The sequence below is a fragment of the Camelina sativa genome, chromosome 14 (assembly GCF_030686135.1).
Source record: "Camelina sativa cultivar CO46 ecotype springtype chromosome 14, ASM3068613v1".
In the NCBI taxonomy this organism is placed as follows: domain Eukaryota; kingdom Viridiplantae; phylum Streptophyta; class Magnoliopsida; order Brassicales; family Brassicaceae; genus Camelina; species Camelina sativa.
In genome coordinates, this window is record NC_141893.1 from 17,637,370 (window position 1) to 17,658,463 (window position 21,094).

The following is a 21,094-nucleotide window of genomic DNA, read 5'->3' on the forward strand; positions in this document are numbered from 1 at the left end:
CACATAAGATGCCTCACCCATATGGCCATATCTTTCATTTCAAAGTTCTTAGATAGATATTTGTTTATATCATGTAGCATACCCATGTCATTCGCAGCAAGCAAAATATCATCAACAGATAAGACTAAAATTACAAACTTGCTCCCACTGACCTTTATGTAGATGCATCGGTCAACTGTAACCTCTACAAACCCATATGACATAATGGTATCATTAAATTTCAAATACCATTGTCTGGAAGCTTGTTTAAGTCCATATATTGACTTTTTCAGCTCACACACCAGATGTTCATTTCCTGTAGTCACAAACCCTTCAGGCTGATCCATGTATACTTCTTCCTCAAGCTCTCCATTCAGAAAGGCGACTTTCACATCCATTTGGTGAAGCTCCAGATCATAATGAGCCACCAAAGCCAAAACAATTCTAAGAGAATCCTTCTTTGAAACTGGAGAGAAGGTCTCGTTATAGTCAATGCCATCTTTTTGGGTGAAACCTTTGACAACAAGGCGAGCCTTGTATCTTTTAATGTTACATTTCGAGTCGCGTTTAGTCTTAAAGACCCATTTAGAACCAACAGTTTTGAAGTCATTTAGCAACTCTACTAAGTCTCAAACATTATTATCACCCATAGATTTTATTTCTTCTTTTGCAGCAATAGACCATTTTTCAGAATTGCCACTTTCCATGGCTTTTTGGAATGTGTTCGGTCTTCGTTAATGCTTAAGTCAAATTCACTTTCAACAGCATAAACCACATAGTCATTTGAAATGTCAGATCTTCGGTTCCTTCCAGATCGCCTTAATGGTTCTTGTAGTATACCATTTTCTTCATGAATAGCGACAGGTTCATTAACTGTCCCTTCATCTATTGGAATTGGTACATCATCATGTTTTTCTATTGTCTTATTTGACTGTACTGAAAACAATAGGAACAACAACCTTAGGTATGACAACAGGTGAAGAAACTTCAACCTGAACTTCTTGAATGTCCATTGTCCACCTTTCTTGGTTCACCACTCCCACTAGTTTGACCATTTTCAATGAACCTAACATTTCCCGCTTCAACTATTCTTATACTATGCTTAGGACAGTAAAATACATACCCCTTTGATTTTTACGGATAGCCAATAAAGAAGCCACTAACAGTCCTCGAATCAAGTTTCTTTTCATGTGGATTATATAACTTTACTTCTGCTGGACATCTCCAACCACGCAAATGTTTTAAACTAGGTTTCCTTCCCATCCACAGTTCAAAAGGAATCCTTGGAACTGCCTTACTAGAAACCTGGTTTAAGACATACGTTGCAGTCTTTAATGCATCTGTCCACAACGAAAGGGGTAAAGAACTATTACTTATCATGCTCCTGTCCATTTCCATTAAAGTACGATTCTCCCTCTCAGCTACACCATTATGCTGAGGAGTACCAGACATTGTATACTGTGCACAAATGCCTCTACTCTCAAGTAGCTTTGCAAATGGACAAGGACATTTTCTATTTTCTATGAACTTTCCATAAAACTCACCACCTCTATCAGACCTCACTACTTTCACTTTTCTATCTAATTGCCTTTCCACCTCATTAATGAATATCTCTAGGATATACACAGACTGAGACTTTTCAGGCAATAGATAAGTATAACCATAACGTGAGTAATCATCAATAAAGGTGATAAAATATTTTTCACTGCTCCAAGATGGAGCATCAAACATACCACATATATCAGTGTGAAGTAACTCAAGAACTTGAGTACTTCTTGTGGCTGGTTTCTTTGTAATGTGTTTAGTCTGCTTTCCTTTCATGTAGTCTACACACACATCTAGATCACTAAAATCCAAGTGAGGAAGAATTTCATTCTTTACCAACCTCATAATTCTTTCCTTGGAAATGTGATATAGTCTTTGATACCACAAGAAATCTGAGCTTTCATTAGATGCACTATGCTTAATGCCTTGACTTTAAATATTAAACAAAGATTCATAAAACTTTATATCAAGATTGAAACGATAAAGTGAATCAAACAAAATACCACTTCCATTAAAGTAATCATTTCGGTACAATGAGAAAACACCGTGTCCAATCTAGAAAACAAAACCTAAATTATCCAACCTACTTACAGAAACAAGATTTCTAGCACACTCAGGTACATAGAGACACCCTTCAAGATCTACATGACATCCAATTTCCAAGATCAACTTATAAGTCTCAATGCCTTCAATTCGTGTCTTCATTCTGTTTCCTATGAACAAGAATTGTTCAGGTCCTCTTATGGGTTGTATCGAACTGAATCCATGTTTAATATGAGACACATGAGTAATAGCACCAGTATCTAACCACCAAGTATTTTTAGCTACTTCGACAAGGTTCAATTAAGAGCATACATAAATATGTTGCATACCTTTCTTTTCGAACCAAGCATTTTTTTTCGGACAATCTTTCTTGAAGTGTCCCATTTTCTTACAAAAGAAACACTTCCTTTCCTTCTGGATTTGACTTTCGGGGCCTTTCATTAAAGCTTTATCCTTCATATTGTCCTTCCTACTTGGTTTTCCTTTATTGCTGCTAGCATTTCCATAGCCCACAAGATTGACAACATGATCTTTCATTTTCTTAATTCTCCCTTCCTCTTGAACCAACATAGCTTTTAACTCCTTAAAGTCCCATTTATCTTTAATGGTGTTGTAATTCACCTGGAACTGGCTAAACTCAAAAGGTAGAGAGTTTATAATGAATTGGACCAAGAAATTCTCATGAACTTCCATTCCCAAAGTTGACAACCTTGCTGCCAAGTTAGACATGTGGGTCACATGATCATGAATTGGCTGAAACCAATCAAAATTTTTCATAGTAAGCTCATTCATGAGACTTCCTACAATCAACTTGTCAGCTAGATCAGATTGTGAACACTCCTTAATTTTCTCTATGAATTCCCTTGCTTTCTCTGTCTAAGGCATAGATGGCTTAACACTTTCTTCCATCGTTATTCTCATGAGGTTCAGACTCAGCCTGTTAGATCGCTCCCAAATCTCATAACGAGATTTTTCAGTTTCAGAGCTATCTCCTGTAATGGCTGCAGGTTCCTCATCTGTTAGTATTGCAGAGTCCAAAGCCATAATACCCAATGCAAACTGGATCTGGTCAGACCATTCATCGTAATTCAACCCATTGAACTTTACGACAGAGTTAGCGGATGTATACAAGTTTGAAGAAGCTGCAAACATGTAAACATGCGTACCTATTAGTGCTTTGACACTTTTATAGAGACTCTTAAAGCCTAACTTAAATTTAATACATGAATTTAAATAACCTTTGGGTAATATTTAAACACAAACACTTTTAGCGATGTTAAATTTATAATTTAATAATTAATCAAATCACATATTAATCAAATAAATTTGTTACCTTTGGGTATACAATTTATTGACTATATTGAAAATGATTAATTCTTTTCATATTATTAGATAACAAAATAATTGATCAATCAAAACTTTTATGTCATTTTTTTAGCATCTCTTTAATCATGATCAATTAATAATTTAAAAAAAATTTAATATCTATATGTAATATAACAAGGCCACTTTGATGACTAACAAGTTATACACAATATAAACATTAAAATATTTATTTATTTAAGAGAAATACTCTAAAATAGCATTAAAACAAGTTGAATGGACAAGTATAGCACACATTCCATAAATTTCCAAAAATAGCACTATTTAACAAATTAAAATATTTAAAATTAATTTTTAGATTTTTTTTTTAGGTTCGGGTTCTCAATTTCACATTTAGGGTATACAGTTTTGAGGGGTAGGGTTTAATATTTTGAATTTAGGATTTAATTTTGAAAGATTAATCTATCTTAACATTTTTGGAGTATATTTTTGTGCCACCTTTTTTTTTATCTTTGTATGCAAACAAGTCTCAATTAAATTCTCTACAATCCTTACAACCAAACACAATCATTTCCTTATTTGATAATATTAATTTCAAATTTCCTAAAATCTATCTACCTAATTTAAAGCAATATGTTAGATTAAAATATAATTCTCCTTTCACTTTTATTTAATCTTATCTTTAATTATTTGAATTACTATTTAATACATAAAGTTAAAAAAATATTAGATTTTTTTTCAGCATATGATGTGATTTGAATATTTATAAACGGATATATATTTTAAAAATCTATCTTAACATTTTTGAAGTATATTTTTGTGCAATAATCTTTTTTGAAATGATTTTCCAAAAAACCATGGTCTTAAACACTATTAATCACCTTAAATTTGATTTTAATCATATTTCATTGTATTTTTGACCATGGTTTAAGACCATGCACAAAACCATGGTCTTAATTTTTTTTTTGATTTTAATCATAGTTCATTGTATTTTGGAAAGTACAAATATTTATTGTTCTTTCAAAGTCAATCCATATAATTTTATTAACAAGTACCGTTAATTATTGTAAAAACACCAACATAAAATATATATAAGTGCATTGATATTACAAAACAAAGAAATTTACTATGGGGTAAATTTTGCAAATACAACATATTATATATAATATTCTAATATTTATATTAACTTGACCTGATTATATTAGTATACTAACTTATTTAAATGATTTATAAAAACGAATAGACCCGTGGTATACTACGGGGTAAATCCTAGTTGGTGCTATAATTCATGTACACTCTAATCTTTATAATTTTAGGAGGGGGTATTGGATGAAAGAATTTAATAGAATCTGACTGAATGGAATTAAAGACATAAATAGCAGATTTTCTAGTAGTGCAAAAGACTTTCAAATCTTTCTCTTTAATTCTAGCGATTATATTTTACAACATTTTAGTAGAATTAAAAAGATTTCAATTCTTCTAATTTTTCTACTTTGTTCCCACTACGTTAGCAACCATGAAGCATTAAAACCTAGCAGAAATCTCATCCACCAAAAGAATATCGCACCAAAGTTGTGGTTTTGTTGCCAGCGTTTGCCGTTGTTCCAGGTTGTGTCACGTGCGTTGATGCTCGATCTGCTCCGTCCAATCAAAAGAGGATAGAAAATCTTTGGAGATGCAAAGGATGAGAGAGAGAGAGAGAAAGAGAGAGGTCGGAGCAGATTAGTTCGTTTATTTGTCTAAACTACCGAAATCTAGAATCAATTGGGACTTGGAAAACCAAAAACCTCTAATTAGAACGAGAAATGAAAGAAGATATGATCACCTCACTCTATGATGAAGGCGAATTACAGAAGACATATGAATCTCGGTTTTGACTTTTGACTAATGACTAATCTCTCTAACCATTTGAGCCCTTAACGTTAAATATATATATTCCATCCAAATCTCAGCGTAAAAGTTCAGAATTTGTTCTGTACATTTTACACATAGTTTTCTATTAAATTCTCATAAAATCATGTTTGTTTGCAAAATTAGAAAACATTGAATAACACGTGAATGTAATAGAATGAAAAAATATACAAGATGAATAACACTAGAATTTAATTTTTTTTGTTAAATCTCACTTTGAATAACACTAGAATACAAATGTCTATTAAATTCTGTCAAAATCATATGTCCAATCATATACATGAAATTAAGGTTTCACTCTCTCCTTATTTGTAACACCCGCGAACCGAAATCCCGGTTTAGGGATTGCGTCGGTCGATGCAGGTTGTGCATCGGTCAATGCAGGGTTGAGTTTCTGCATTTTGACTTAAGTTAAACGCTGCGTTTTGGGCAAAAGGGAAAAGAAAACCCTTAAGTCGTTCTTTTTGTCTCGTAAGACGACTTTGGCCGTTTTTGGGAGAAAAGAAGGGAGAAAAGAAGGGAGAAAAGAAGGGAGAAAAAGTGTTATTGAGTGTTCTTGGTGATTCCTGGTGTTTGGAAGCGTTTCTTGTAGAGATCTGTAGTTGGGATCGTTGTAGGAGCTTCCTAGGAGCGTGTTCTTGATTGTTTAAGGTTCAGAAACTTCTTGGCAAAGGTAAGTGCATGACCATGGCTTATCTAAGCTGGAGATTACTCTGATCTGTTTGTTTCTCTGTTGTTAGGCTTGCTAGTATGTTATTTGAGGCGTTAGGAAGCTTTTTTGTGGCTTGGGATCGATTCTTGTGGTTGCAGGAACGAAGATCCGGCGAGAAGCTTCGGGGAAAACAATGCTTGGCATGAGCATCGGTCGATGAACTATGTGCGTGGTCGATGCTAGTGCGAGGATGACGCGGATTGACCTAGGAGCATCGGTCGATGCCAGGTGGAGGCGTCGGTCGATGGGATTAGGGCTTCCGCGTGATGTCGAGCATGTTTCGATTGATGCAAGTGGAAGCATCGGTCGATGCAAGTGAACCTGGTGTCGACCGATGCATACCTTGTGTCAGTCGATGCTGGTCCCTGATGGTGTCGGTCGATGCAATCTTTGTGTCGATCGATGCAGAGCCTGGTTTGTTTGTTGATTGTTGTTTCATGGTTAGAGTATCTCTATTGCTTGTGTGTATAGCCCAGTAGATGGAAGGATTGCCTTACGGAGTGTTTATAAAATACTCATGCATTGCAATTTGTATTTGTGGTGAAGGTAAAGGCAAAGTGTGATCATGGAATCAAGGAAATGAAGAGGAGGATGTTCTAGTGGTTCGCTTGGTTGTCTGGCTTCTGTTAGGTGGCTAGGTGGCTAGAGTTGAGTCCTTGAATGTTGTTTAGGATTGTTGGTTCTCTGGTTTATGCTGTTTGGATCATTAGGTTATGATTTGGAATTAATGTTGGTTATTGGTTATTATTTATTGAATTCTTTATTGGATATTGGTATCTATAATTTCCGCTGTTGGTTGTGTTTGTGGTTAGGTGGCTAGTGGGTATGGGACCACTTGCTGTAGTTATTTATTATTATTATTTATTATTTATTAATTAAAAAAAAACGGGTCAGGTCGTTTCAGTTTGGTATGAGAGCCCTTACGGTTCTAGGTTTGGGTTCACTATGTTTCTGTTGTGATGTTTGGGATTTGCATGTCTTGATTGATTATGTGAGTTAGTCAATTGTGTGTGGCATGGAGTCCTAGAACATCCTCTTCGAGCCTACAGTGTGATTCCACGGTGAGTTTATGATTTTGTGTTATGTTAATTATGTGCTTAGCCTTCTGTTCATGGTAGTGCAGATGGTTAGAGAAGATGCTGTTGCTGGTCGTGGTCGTGGTCGTGGACGCGGACGTGGTCGTGGTAGGGGGAGAGCCCCAGTGGTTAGTGAGACCGAGTACAAGAGTGTGACAGCAGAGGGTGTTGGCGAGTCGCAGGATGTCCACGGGGATTCCGTGAGTGTGGCCGGAGGGGGCGGTGTTGATGCTCCAGTAGTCGGTGATGTTAGGGCCCCAGGTGCGGGTGTCCCAGTGGGTGGAGTCCCCGGTGTCAACCTTGCGGGTTTGCTGGCACAGTTGATAGAGCGGTTGCCGCCAGTGGCACCGTCTCAGGCTTAGGTAGTGCCACCTGTGGTGGTGGAGCAGCGGCAGCCAGTGGCTGCGGATGTGGGGGTCCATTCTCGTTATATCAGCATGTTGACAGAGATAGGCCTTATTCGTACCGAGCGGTTTTTGGGAGGTACTGATCCTACCGCTGCGGAGGCGTGGAGGACGAGTGTGGAACGTAACTTCCATACTCTGAGATGTCCTAAGAAGTTTTGGGTGGACATTGGCGTCCACCATTTGACTGGTGATGCTCAGTTGTGGTGGAGTTTTGTGGCAGCCAGGAGAGTGCAGAGGGAGATGTCTTGGGCTGACTTCGTCTTGGAGTTCAACCGCAAGTACTTCCCTAGAGAGGCATTGGATAGGTTGGAGGTGCAGTTCTTTCAGCTAGCTCAGGGAACTCGGTCAATGCGGGAGCTTGACTTGGAGTTCAGTCGACTTCTGCGGTATGGGGGTCGGGATATGGAGTCTGAGGAGGCTCAGATCAGGAGGTTTTTGAGGGCCCTACGTGACGATTTGAGGGTTCACTGTAGAGGGCGGAGTTATGCTACGCATGAAGAGCTGGTTGAGACTACATAAAGGATTGAGGAGGATATCTAGGCACAGGTATAATTTATGATACTTAATCTTTGTGAATTCTTAGTAAGTTCAGATTTTATGTTGTCCTGTGATAAAGTGCTAGGTTCTCAACACATGAGGTTTGTGTAGGGACCGTGTTGGTGAGAGGGTTTAAGTCCCACATTATGTTTGATTCTGGAGCTACTCATAGCTTCATTACCCTGGACTGTGCAGAGCGTACATGAGTGGGAGATCCCGCAGAGCGTACATGAGTTGTCAGAGTTGCTGGAGGCAAGTTTCTGAGGGTTATTGGACGAGCCAGAGGAATTGATATTCAGATCGCAGGGGAGTCGTGGCCAGCGGATTTGCTTATCAGTCCAGTGGAGTTGTATGATGTGATTCTCGGGATGGATTGGTTGCATGGGCATATGGTGCATTTGGATTGCTATCGGGGTAGAGTGGAGTTTGAGCGTCCGGGAGGGAAGTTGGTTTTTCAGGGTATTAGACCGACTTTGGGGAGTCTTGTGATCTCGGCCATTCAGGATGGGAAGATGATCGATAAGGGCCGTGAGGCTTATTTGGTTACTATATCTATGCCAGAGTCAGTGGGGAAGTCTACGGTTAGCGGTATTCAGGTTGTAGAGGAGTTTGAGGACGTGTTCCAGTCATTGCAAGGACTCCCACATTATCCGTTTGATCCTTTTACGATTGAACTAGAACCAGGGACGACACCGTTATCCATGGCTCCTTACCGGATGGCTCCAGCAGAGATGGCAGAGCTGAAGAAGCAGCTAGAGGATTTGTTGAGCAAGGGATTCATCCGTCCTAGTGTATCACCGTGGGGAGCGCTGGTGTTATTCGTTAAGAAGAAGGATGAGAGTTTTTGCTTGTGTATTGATTACAGGGGTCTCAACCGGGTCACTGTGAAGAACAAATACCCTCTGCCGAGGATCGATGAGTTGTTGGATCAGTTGGGAGGTGCTACTTGGTTCTCCAAGATAGATCTGGCGTCGGTTATCATCAGATCCCGATAGATGAGGCGGATGTGAGGAAGACTGCTTTCAGGATGAGGTATGGGCATTATGAGTTTGTGGTGATGCCGTTTGGGTTGACTAACGCACCAGCTGCATTTATGAGATTGATGAACAGCGTGTTTCAGGAGTTTCTGGACGTGTCTATCATCATTTTCATCGACGACATCCTGGTTTATTCTAAGAGTCCTGAGGAGCATGCAATGCATTTGAGGGCAGTTATGGAGAAGCTGCGGGAGCAGAAGTTGTTTGCTAAGCTGAGCAAGTGTAGTTTCTGGAATCGTGAGATGGGTTTTCTGGGTCACAATGTTTCTGCAGATGGGGTTTCTGTAGGTCCGGAGAAGATTCAGGCTATCAGAGATTGGCCTAGACCGTAGAATACCACAGAGATCAGGAGTTTTCTGGGATTGGCAGGTTACTACAGGAGATTCGTGCAGGGGTTTGCGGGCAGAGCACGTCCTATGACTAAGTTGACAAGGAAGGATGTTCCTTTTATTTGGTCACACGAGTGTGAGGAAGGCTTTGCCAGCCTGAAGGAGATGTTGACTACTGCACCAATGTTGGCTTTCCCCGAGCAGGGAGAACTCTATGTGGTTTATACAGATGTATCTAGAGTTGGTTTGGGATGTGTGTTGATGCAGCATGGGAAGGTGATTGCCTACGCTTTGCGGCAGTTGCGGAAGAATGAGGGCAACTATCCTACTCATGATTTGGAGATGGGTGTTGTAGTTTTTGCCTTGAAGATTTGGAGATCTTATCTTTATGGTGCAAAGGTACAGGTGTTTACATATCATAAGAGTCTGAAGTATATATTCACTCAGCCTGAGCTGAATTTGAGGTAGAGGTGATGGATGGAGCTTGTGGTGGATTATGATTTGGAGATAGCCTACCACCCTGGTAAGGCTAACTTGGTTGCAGATGATCTGAGTCGAAAGAGGGTACCTTCGGCTCAGGAGCAGGAGATGGAGTCTATGGTAGGAGAGATTGGTGCTTTGAGTTTGTGTGTTGTGTCTCAGGAACCATTGGGTTTGGAGGCGGTTGATAGAGCAGATCTTCTGAGCAGGGTGTGGTGGGCTCAGGAGAAGGACTTGGGGTTGGTGAATGCCTCAAAGGATGTAGATTCAGAGTATCAGGTCTCCGATAATGGTACTATCTTGGTGCACGGTCGGGTTTGTGTGCCCAAGGATGAGGAGTTGAGGCAGGAGATCCTGAGAGAGGCTCATGGGAGCAAGTTTTCTATTCATCCAGGAGTGACTAAGATATATCGTGATCTCAAGAGGTACTATCATTGGGTCGGGATGAAGAAGGATGTAGCTAGTTGGGTCGCGAGGTGCGACGTGTGTCAGCTAGTGAAGGCTGAGCATCAGGTTCTAGGAGAGTTACTGAAGAGTCTTCCCATTCCAGAGTGGAAGTGGGATATGATTACAAGGGACTTCGTGGTAGGTTTGCCAGTGTCCAGGATGTTTGATGCTATTTGAGTCATTGTGGACCGGTTGACTAAGTCGGCACGTTTTCTGGCCATTAAGAAGACGGATGGAGCAGCGGTCTTGGCTAAGAAGTATGTGAAGGAGATAGTTAGGTTGCATGGGGTGCCAGCGAGCATTGTGTCTAATAAGGATTCTAAGTTCACTTCGGTGTTCTGGAGAGCGTTTCAGGCAGAGATGGGCACTAAGGTGCATATGAGTACAGCTTATCATCCCCAGGCAGATGGACAGTCTGAGAGGACGATCCAGACGCTGGAGGATTTGCTGAGGATGTGTGTGTTGGATTGGGGAGTCCATTGGGCAGATCACTTGAGCTTGGTAGAGTTTGCTTACAACAACAGTTATCAGGCAAGTATTAAGATGGCTCCTTATGAGGCTTTGTATGGGAGGCCGTATCGTACACCGTTATGCTGGATTCAGGTGGGGGAGAGGAGCATTTACGGGGCAGATTTTGTTCAGGAGACCTCAGAGAAGATTCAGGTTTTCAAGCTGAACATGAAGGAGGCTCAGGATCGGCAGAGGAGTTATGCCGATAGAAGGAGGAGAGATCTTGAGTTTCAGGTAGGAGACAGAGTGTACCTCAAGATGGCCATGTTGCGGGGTCTGAACAGGTCATTGACTGAGACTAAGTTGAGTCTGAGGTATGTGGGTCCGTTCAGTGATTGAGCGTGTTGGACCAGTGGCTTATAGACTGGAGTTACGTGAGGTTATGCGTGCATTCCATAAGGTTTTCCATGTTTCTATGTTGAGGAAGTGTCTCTGTGAGGATGATCAGTTGTTGGCTAAGATTCCTGAGGATCTTCAGCCCAACATGACTTTGGAGGCGAGACCAGTGAGGGTTCTCGAGAGGAGGATCAAGGAACTTCAGAAGAAGATGATTCCTTTGATGAGAGTCCTTTGGGACTGTGATGGTGTTGAGGAGCAGACTTGGGAGCCTGAGGCGAGGATGAAGGCAAGGTTTAAGAAGTGGTATGAGAAGTAAGCTGCAACTTGAGCTTGTCTAGCCTGGTCCCATCTGTAATCCGTGGCTGGAGCGGAAATGGAGTATTCCAGCCCATCTCTCTTGTTTACTTGGTTGCTTGGAGTGGTTGGTTGTGGTACAAAGTTTCCGTGAGACGGGGTTTTTTGGAGGAAAGTTTCCTGAATTAGAAGTTTCCAAAAGTGGAAATTGGTAAAAGTGGAAAGTTTTATGTGAGTTAAAAATTTGTCCATTTTAGTGGAGAGGGCCTTGGAGGGGCTTGTGAGGCCTTTGTGGCGGACTTTTAGTCATTGTGTGGCCTTAGTGGCGGTCTTTTGAGATATTGTGTGGCCTTTGTGGCGGGCTGTTTAGCCAGATGTGTGGCCTTTGTGGCGGGCTGTTTAGCCAGATGTGTGGCCTTTGTGGCGGGCTGTTTAGCCAGAGTGCCTGTTTAGGCGGTCCTTCAGGACAGATGGTCTTTGTGACAGTCCTGTTTAGGACATTTGTTCGGCCTTGGTGGCGGTCCTGTTTAGGAAATTTGTTTGGCCTTGGTGGCGGTCCTGTTTAGGAAATTTGTTTGGCCTTGGTGGCGGTCCTGTTTAGGACATTTGTTTGGTCTTTGTGGCGGCCCTTGTGGCAGTGAGATGATCCATGTGTGGTCATGAGGTATTCCAGTGAGGGGATATGTGGTTGGTAGGACATTGAGATGTCTTACGCGAGCCACGGGAAGGAAACCTGGATAGGGATAGGACTCAGACGTGTTCAGAATTGTTTTCTCGCGACTCTTGGGGAACCTAGGTTCTCCTAGTACTGCCATATTCTGAGACTTTGTGATTTGGGAGTATGGTTGGTATATCGGCTTCGGATGACAATCCGAGGGTGCGCTGTAGGGTGGCAACCCGAGAGATGAGTATTGGATTTTTCCTTATATATTATGGCATGCGGGCTTAGGCCCGATGAGGAGCCAACATTATGGCATGCAAACTTAGGTCTGATGAGGAGCCAATAAAAACTCTAGGTCTAGGCCTCTGAGTGATGGAAAGTCCAAAAGTCAAGAGTAAATAATGCCAGGAGCATCCGAGGATTTTCCTAGGAAACAAGTGTTTTTCCTTAAATCTGACCACATTCGTCTTCCCTCGGGCAGCCCTCTGAAATTTTTTACGGATTTCTGAGGATTTTTCCGACGGATTTGCGAGACCATATTAGTCTACTTGGTTATCCGTCTGTATACCGAGACTAATATATATATATATTTAAATATAAATGTACAAATACATACCAAATTATATATATAATTGCTAATTTAAATTTATGAAAACATTATATGAAAACTTCAAGAGTTAAAATTTATTTCCATGTTTTTTATAAATACATGATTATGAAAATGGAATAAAATAAAATTAATACAATTTATTCTTCGTCTTCTTCATCTGATGAATATTCAGAATTGTCTGAATCATAAGCATCCTCAAATTCTCCACTCTCTTCCTCAGAATCATCGTAAACCTCGTCATCTACAAAGTTGGTGAAATCAACGACAAGATCAATTTCTAGAGAGTGGTCAACCGCTCCTATGGTACCCAATGAGTTTTGCTGCATTGGTTCATGCTCACTATCATCAGAAAACCCAACAATCCTTCCTCTAGGATTTACTGACATCACTGTGATCCAAGGGTCGTTTGCTGCAGTTACCCGTGGATATCTAATGTAGCATACTTGATGGGCTTGTGAAGCGAGAATGAATGGATCATATTCCTGGAGCTCTTTCTCAAATGTAATGTTGTGACACCGAATTCGTCATGTTTCACACCAGACCCAACAATTGGATCGTACCAATCACATGAGAAAACAATGCACCGTAAATTGATCATCTCTGGATAACGAACTTCTAAGATTTTGCGAAGGACACCATAGTATACAAGATCACCAGATTGTGCCGACACACCATAATCACAACTTGGCCTAGTCGTTTTGGGTCTAAGAATCTTGAATGCGTACCCACGAGTACAATACATGGGATACGCTTCCGCAACATATAAAGACCCATTAGCAAACTCCAATAACCATGTAGGAAATGATTGCCCTTTAGAAGACATTGTTGTTACCTATAGAAATATTTTTTTAGAAAATATTAAAAAAAATAAAATAACTTTAATTTGAAAAAATATTTACTAAAAAATTTTAAATAAGAAAAAACTTACGTAGAATTTTAGCCAACGACTAAATTCAGCCTGCTTGAGTTTTTGAACTTCATCCTCGCTCATGTCTGGATATGTAAAGCGTACTTGGTCCAAGTAAATCCTATAAATTAATTAACATGAGGATAAATAAATTTGCAATTTCAAATATAATAAAAATGAATTAGAATTTCAATTGTAAATTTTTTACCTCTAATACTCTATAAGCTCTTCACAATTTGTGATTATGTACATGTGCAAGTGTTGTACCTCTTCCTCTGTAAGCCTTCGTTTCTTAGTTTTTCCACTTAATCGACCAATTTGAGAAAATATATTTGGGACTTGTACAGGGTAAAAAGGTGTCTCCCCACCGTCATCATGTCGAGCAGGTTTTCGCATCTTTGTTTGGACGTGTTTCGAAAAATAATATTCCGGGAAGTGTGCAGTTTCTTCGTTGATGCTTTGTGCTACAATAGAACCTTCGACTCTCACCAAATTTTTAACTTTCTTCTTAAGAGTGCCCATGTAGCGCTTAAAAGGATACATCCATCGATAATGAATAGGACCGCCAAGTGATAACTCTCGTGGGAGATGAATTGCAAGATGTTCCATAACATCAAAAAAAGACGATGGAAAAATCTTCTCAAGGTTACAAAGGATCACCGGTATATTTTGCTCCAAGTTATGTATCCCTTCTACTGTAAGCGTCCTTGTGCATAAATCTCGAAAGAACACATTTATAACTGCATATATTATAACATGAAATGTTAAGATATTAATAAACATTGATAATTAGGCATAAAAGTTAAAGAATTTCTATGACAAAATACTTGCAATTGCTTTGTGTACATCATGTGGTAGAAGATGCTGAAAGGCAAATGGAAGGAGGCGCTGCATAATGACATGACAATCATGGCTTTTCATTCCTTGAAACCTCCCTTTTCCCACATTCACGCAATTACGAAGATTAGATGCATACCCATCAGAAAATTTGACATGCATCATAATCCACTCTAAAAATGCTTCCTTGGAAGATGCATCTAATCGGAATCGAGGGGTTGGTGCTTTCCCATTTGGTGAAGTTTTCTTCGAGAACATATATCAGGCAAGTCCAATCTAGACTTCAAATTGTCTTTTGTCTTTCCTGGAACATTTAGTACGGTGTTCATGAGATTATCGAAAACGTTCTTTTTTGTATGCATGACATCAAGATTGTGCTTCAACAAAAGATCCTTCCAAAATGGTAATTCGAAGAAGATACTAAACTTGTGACAGTTGAGATGTACTAAACTTGTGACAGTTGAGATGATCGCCATATCCATCAACAATATCGTGCCCATTACCACCGCAAACCACTGTCTTCTCAGCACCAAAATCTCTTAACTGATTCAAAATTTCTTCGCCAGAATACTCAGGAGGTGGACTATCAAAGACTTGTCTGTTCTTTTTAAATAATGTGGTGCTCCAACGATAAGGATGGTCTTCAGGGAGCCATCGTCTGTGAAAATTATACCAACTCGTTTTACGTCCGTGTTTCAGCTGAATTGCATCGGTGTTATCTTGACAATACGGACAAGCTAATCGTCCATGCGTTGTCCATCCAGATAACATACCATAGGCTGGAAAATCGCTTATAGTCCACATAAGCATCCCACATGTTGAAATTTTGGTTCATTGAAACATCGAACGCTTCTACACCATGCTCCCATAACATTTGTAACTCATATATCAATGGCTGCAAAAAAAAATCAAGTGCTTTCTTCGGATGATCTGGACCTGGAACAAGAATGGTGAGAAAAAGAAACTCCCGTTTCATACACAAAGATGGCGGCAAATTATATGGTGTCACGATAACTGGCCACAAGGAATATTGCCTCCCATGTTTCCCAAAAGGATTAAAACCATCTGTAGACAAACCAAGATAAACGTTCCTTGGCTCATACGCAAAGCCAGGGTAGAGTGACTGAAAATGTTTCAATGTTTCTACATCTGATGGGTGCGTAATTAAACCGTCTGATGTATGTTCTGCATGCCATCACATTGCTCCTGCTGTACGCTCTGACTGATACAATCTTTTCAACCTCTCTGCTAACGGTAAATACCACATTTTTTTATATGGTATGGGAACTCTTCCACTTGTGTCCTGATACCGAGGTTTACGACAAAAACGACATGAAGTGCGGCCTTTGTCTTCTCTCCAATAAATCATACAATTATCACTGCACACATCTATCACCTGATATGGTAAAGCAAGTCCAGCTACGAGTTTCTGCACCTTATAGTACGAAGCTGGTGAAAGATTATTCTCTGGCAAAATTTCTTTCACAAAATCAGTACTCGCATCCACACAACCCTCTGATAAATTCCAATCCGTCTATGCCCATCAACCTACTTGTAGATGATAATGGTGAATGACCCTTCTTACAACCATCATACAATGACATATTTGCCGCATCTAACATATCAAAGAATCTTCGGGCTTCTAAATTCGGCTGTTCTACTCTATCTCCATCCTGAATTAATGAGGGCGTATTTTCCCTAAACGCATCGTTCACCATCTGAAATGTACCTACATCTACTTCTATCGATGGTTCTTCTACACTACCCGGAGTACAATGTTGACTAGTACTGCCATAATCTACCATTGATTCACTTTCCCCATGCGAAAACCATATCTTATAACCCGGCATAAATCCATCCCTAAACAAATGTTTCTTTACTAATGATACCTCCGGATTTTTATAATTCTGACATTTTGGACAAGGACAAGACATAGTACATGTTTCTCGCGTTATGCTCTGGTTTGACGCGAATAACATGAATTGTCTAAGACCTTCCTTGAACTCTTCTGTAAGTTTGCTTGTCTCTTCATTGTATCTAGGTTTATCCATCCCATGAACGAAAATAACCATAAGGATCTGAAGAAGACGTTATTGTTGGTATTGTGTATATTTTCGTTTACCAAACAAGTGAATCATAACTTGAATATATATACACAAAATTTCCAAGAGATTTCCAACGGATTTCCGAGGGTTTTTTAAATTTTAACGGTCACATTCAACGGATATATTCGCAAAGGCTATATCGCAACAGATATAATCGTAACGGATATAATCGCAACGTATAAAATCGCAAAGTTCTCAGTAATCCGTTGGAAATCTGTTAGAAGATACCGACGCTCTTCTTTCCCTCGGAAAGCTGTCGGAAATTTTGAAATATTTCCGACAATTTTTCGACGACCTGGTTTTCGTGAGAAATTTCCAAGATATTACCGACAGAATAACAAATTTCAGAGGGTTTTCTGAGAGACGTCGTTTCCTCAGAATTTCCTCAGAAATATGTTGGAAACCTCTTGGAAAGCTGTCGGAAATTTCCTACGGATCTTTCGTCAGAAAATCCGTCCGAACTCGCCGCGTTTTCTTGTAGTGAAATCTACACTTTACTACTATATTGTAACTGAAATTACATAAATTATGAATTGACTATTTTCCATTCATTTTCATTCAAACACTATAAATTATAATTGTAACTCCTCTAATTAATTTATTTTGGAAATTTAACTTTCATCTCTTAAAATCCTATAAATAACCACTCTCACATCATCGTCCACCATATCCTCAAATTCTAAATATTTTCTTGGTTTTGTTTATGTTCTTGCAAGGGTTGAAAACTCATGGTAAGAGTGTAATTATATATTTTTTTAGATTTATCTTATATTTTGTTCAATTTTATTTATTTGTTTTTATGTATTTTTTCCTTCCTTCTTTGTCTTCTTATTATTTTTAATTTTCAATTACATATGTATAATAAAATATTTTAGAAATATAACTTCCATCCTTTGAAATTCTATAAATAACCATTCTCACATCATCATCTACCATATCTCAATTTCTATATATATATATATATATATATATATATATATATATATATATATATATATATATATATATTTTTGTTTATGTTCTTGCATGAGTTAAAAATTCATGGCAATAGTGTGATTATATATTTTATTAGATATATCTTATATTTTGTTTAATTTTATTCCTTTGTTTTTATGTTTTTCTTCCTTCCTTTTTTGTCTTTTTATTATTTTTAATTTTCAATTATATATGTATAATAAAATTTTGGTGGCTGTAAAAAAGAATTATCGATACAGATTCAATAATACTAATTTTGATCAAAGGCCAACGAGGGAATCAAGCTAAAGAAGTCATCTTCATATTGGATAATGTATATATCAAGTTAGAGGTTCTAGAATATTTTTTTATTTTTTTATTTTTGTCGTGAAACACTCCCAAATATTAATTTAGCATAGAGACAATGTCCCAACTGTAAAATGATCAACACAACCTTGAAAGAAGAACAAACAACCAATAGCAGAAATCTTCATTACAAACAATTTAAATATATTATTAAAAAACCATTGAAGAGAAACGTTTATTTAAATTATAATCTCCTCCCACGAAATCAAGTATTGCTTATTATTGTTTTCGTTGTAAACTCTGAATCTATTTGTGGAATTCGACAGCAGAAAATGTGTAAGCGAGAGCAGCTATTTCACATTTATGAAAACCCAAAGCAGAGGCTAAAGCTTCAAACTGTGAAAACGACCTCTCTTTACCACCCGAGCATTGTGTTAACATCAACATGTCCATGCCAAAGACTATGTTAGAGAAAAAGTCGTCACTCTTTGGTTCCGTTGGTGTAACCATGTCAACGATTACCTATTTTCCCTTTTCCGGAAGACTCTTCCAACAGTTTCTTAGTATCTTTACACAATCTTCGTCGTTCCAGTCATGTAATATCCACTGCCAGCAATTTATTCAACTTAGTTTGTGAATGAACTGTTTAAATCATAAAAGTATTAGCCTTTTTCATTTAAATGCAGTTTACTTACTTTCGTGAAGATTGCATCCCCTTTTGGAACTTCTATAAACATATCTCCGGATACATGTTCCACTCCTATAGCATATTTTTAGTAGGATTTTAAAAAACTGAAAAAGTATTTTTTTGATTTTTTTTGGAAAACACTTCAATTTTCAACATGTCAGACTAATGATCTACTCTGTTGTACCTGGATACAAAGGAGCAGTGGCTAAAACCCCTGCTAAATCGAAATTGATACCCTTAATTTGAGGATACTTGCAAGTGACAAGATTTAGTGTGGTGCCAAGTCCTCCGCCGATATCAACTAAAGTATTTACATCTTTGAATCCTTTGTAAACTTCTAAAATCTTCTTCATGATCATGCTAGAAGTTTCTGACATTGCCTGGTTAAACATACCAGCGAATTGTTCGTCCAACCCAATGTATTCGAAGAGTTTCATGCCATGGGCAGAGCTGAATGCATCTTTCTCTTCTTGTATCACATCCTTCAGATGTGTCTTGTAACAAATCTTCAATTGTTCACTGAAAGGACGTGTATAGATAGTACTTTTTTGTATATTGGCGGTTTAATAAGAAGGTTATTAGCCGGTTTGTTATAATTGAGGATCAACTACTAATTTGGCTGATTGGCAAATAATGAGGTACGTACCAAGTTTTGAAAAATACTTCGCTTTGGTGCAACTTGAACAAGGACATGAGGGAACCCGAGTCGTCACCACGGTTTAAGAAAAACGTGCAAACTGGTTCAGCTGCATATACCCTTTGGGTCTTTCGGATTCGATCGTTTTCTCCGGTTTCAACTATACGACACTTCAATATCGAGTGGCTCGCGAGTAGCCGTAACATACGGTCTAGCAACATTGGCGCCTCTGGGTTGGTGGGCTTGGTAGGGAGAGCAAAAGCTATTTCGGAAGGCGAGAGCCATACGTCGTCGTCAGCAGCAACAATTGTGTCGATGACGCCAAGCTCCAAGGCAGCTTTGAAAACCATAGGAAAAGCCAATGAGTTCGTGATCCTCAACGCTTGCAAGCTCATCATTTCTTCGGCAACTTGTTCTTGTTCTTTGGTTAGACCCGGTTTAGAGTAAGTGGTTAAGGGCTCTTGAAGATGGTTCTCCATTGCTGTTGTTGGTTGGAAATAAAATTGAAGAAGGCAGAGATGGGAAGATAGGATGGTTAACAGTTAGACTTATTGCACCATTTTATAGGGAGATATCTCAAAACCAAGTGTACCGACTTTTTGATTTGGTGACCCTGACCCATGTACGTATGACTACAGATTTTTGCCTAATATTTTTATTTTTAAGAAACATTATCTGATATATATCAGTCTAAAAATATTACCCTATGTCTAAAATTGTTTATGCTGAACAATATCTAAATTTTGCTTGCATCGATTTATATATAAATATGTCAAATTTTTATATATATATATATATATATATATATATATATATATGGAAATAATGTAATTCATAAAGACTTGACGAGGGATAAATTGTGAACCGCCATCATAAATTATTAAAATGAAATCTCTAGCTGCATGCAAGGGTTTCGGAATTCGGTATGAGATCTCTAGCCGAGCAAGGAACAACCCACGTGACAATCTATGAAAGACGTAGTTCCCAGTGGAGGCTAGCTATATATATATATATATTTTTGCTAGCTATATATATTAATAGCAAACCTAATTGCATAAAACAGTTCGGTATTAAGCTTCTTGGTTGGTTTGGGTGATGTTAGGCAAACGAAGAAGTGACACCAGAGATCAATGAGGAAGAAGTAACTAATATATCAATGAGCTAAAGGATGATACTTTAATTAATGACACAAGATACAGCATATGGTATAACCAAACCTTAATTATAATTTGTTAGGCGTAGTGTGTCAGGATGACCAGGACATATCCAAGTGGTCAGATAATATATCAACGAGGGATGGTTGAAGGATTTCAGCAAGAGTATAACTTTTCAGTTGATGATTTTGTTTTTTATTTTCAAATCTTGGAACGTGTTCAACTCTTTCTTTTTACGTGATTTATTTTTGTCCATCAAAATGAAACGAAACTAAAACATTATGTCTCGTATAAAAATTGCTGAACCATAGACGTCGTTTAACAAAGCCGTTGGCACACAGAGAGGAGAAGACAATAGCCATAAAACATCATCGTGAATCAAGTATGAAAATAAAGTCATTTTTGTAACCTCTGTTTTGGGTTTAGGAAAAATTTTGTTCAATATGTAGTTATATTTATATTTTCCTCTCTTTCGTTCGGATGTAACGGATTAATTAATAAATCATACAATTTATTAAAGTTCTATTTCTATTTCTTCTTTTTTTGTTCACACTTTTTGTCTACAAAATTCTATTATTAGGGCAGACTAATAAGATAAAATAAATGCGATCATTCAAAACCAAAACAAAATTGAGTTTACAAATTTTTTCTTCAGTCTATGTATTGAATTAAGTTAATCTTAATTTTTTTAGACAGATCCTAGAAATGCAAAATATTAAATTTTTTTTTACAATACTTTGAACTCAAAATTATGTAAGTAAAAATA

At 38.4% G+C, this 21,094-nt stretch overlaps 1 protein-coding gene and 1 pseudogene across 2 annotated transcripts; both read right to left on the reverse strand.

Moving 5' to 3' along the window:
• Window positions 1-12,877: 12,877 nt before the first annotated feature.
• LOC147928352 (uncharacterized) lies at window positions 12,878-16,535 on the reverse strand (annotated as a pseudogene).
• A 1,413-nt stretch (window positions 16,536-17,948) lies between these two features.
• Window positions 17,949-19,714, reverse strand: LOC104741993 (indole glucosinolate O-methyltransferase 4-like). Of its 2 annotated transcripts, none has more exons than XM_087483030.1 (4): window positions 19,184-19,714; window positions 18,722-19,056; window positions 18,545-18,609; window positions 17,949-18,455 (listed from the first exon to the last, which is right to left on the reverse strand). In XM_087483030.1, exons 1-4 carry the CDS (start codon window positions 19,651-19,653, stop codon window positions 18,372-18,374), a joined length of 954 nt encoding a protein of 317 aa, XP_087339156.1. In that variant the 5' UTR covers window positions 19,654-19,714; the 3' UTR covers window positions 17,949-18,371. The 2 variants fall into 2 exon arrangements, with proteins under 2 accessions (XP_087339156.1, XP_019091399.1); XM_019235854.2 differs by having other exon boundaries at window positions 18,722-19,080.
• Between the last annotated feature and the right edge of the window lie 1,380 nt (window positions 19,715-21,094).

What these genes read in the sequence shown, in the direction of transcription:
- LOC104741993 (XM_019235854.2), bottom strand. Translation starts at nt 19,653, where the DNA reads ATGGAGAACCATCTTCAAGAGCCCTTAACCACTTACTCTAAACCGGGT. An exon ending in GAAGTATTTTTCAAAACTTG is followed by an intron (nt 19,081 to 19,183) that starts GTACGTACCTCA and finishes TATACAAAAAAG; the next exon opens with TACTATCTATACACGTCCTT. An exon ending in CACTGCTCCTTTGTATCCAG is followed by an intron (nt 18,610 to 18,721) that starts GTACAACAGAGT and finishes AATATGCTATAG; the next exon opens with GAGTGGAACATGTATCCGGA.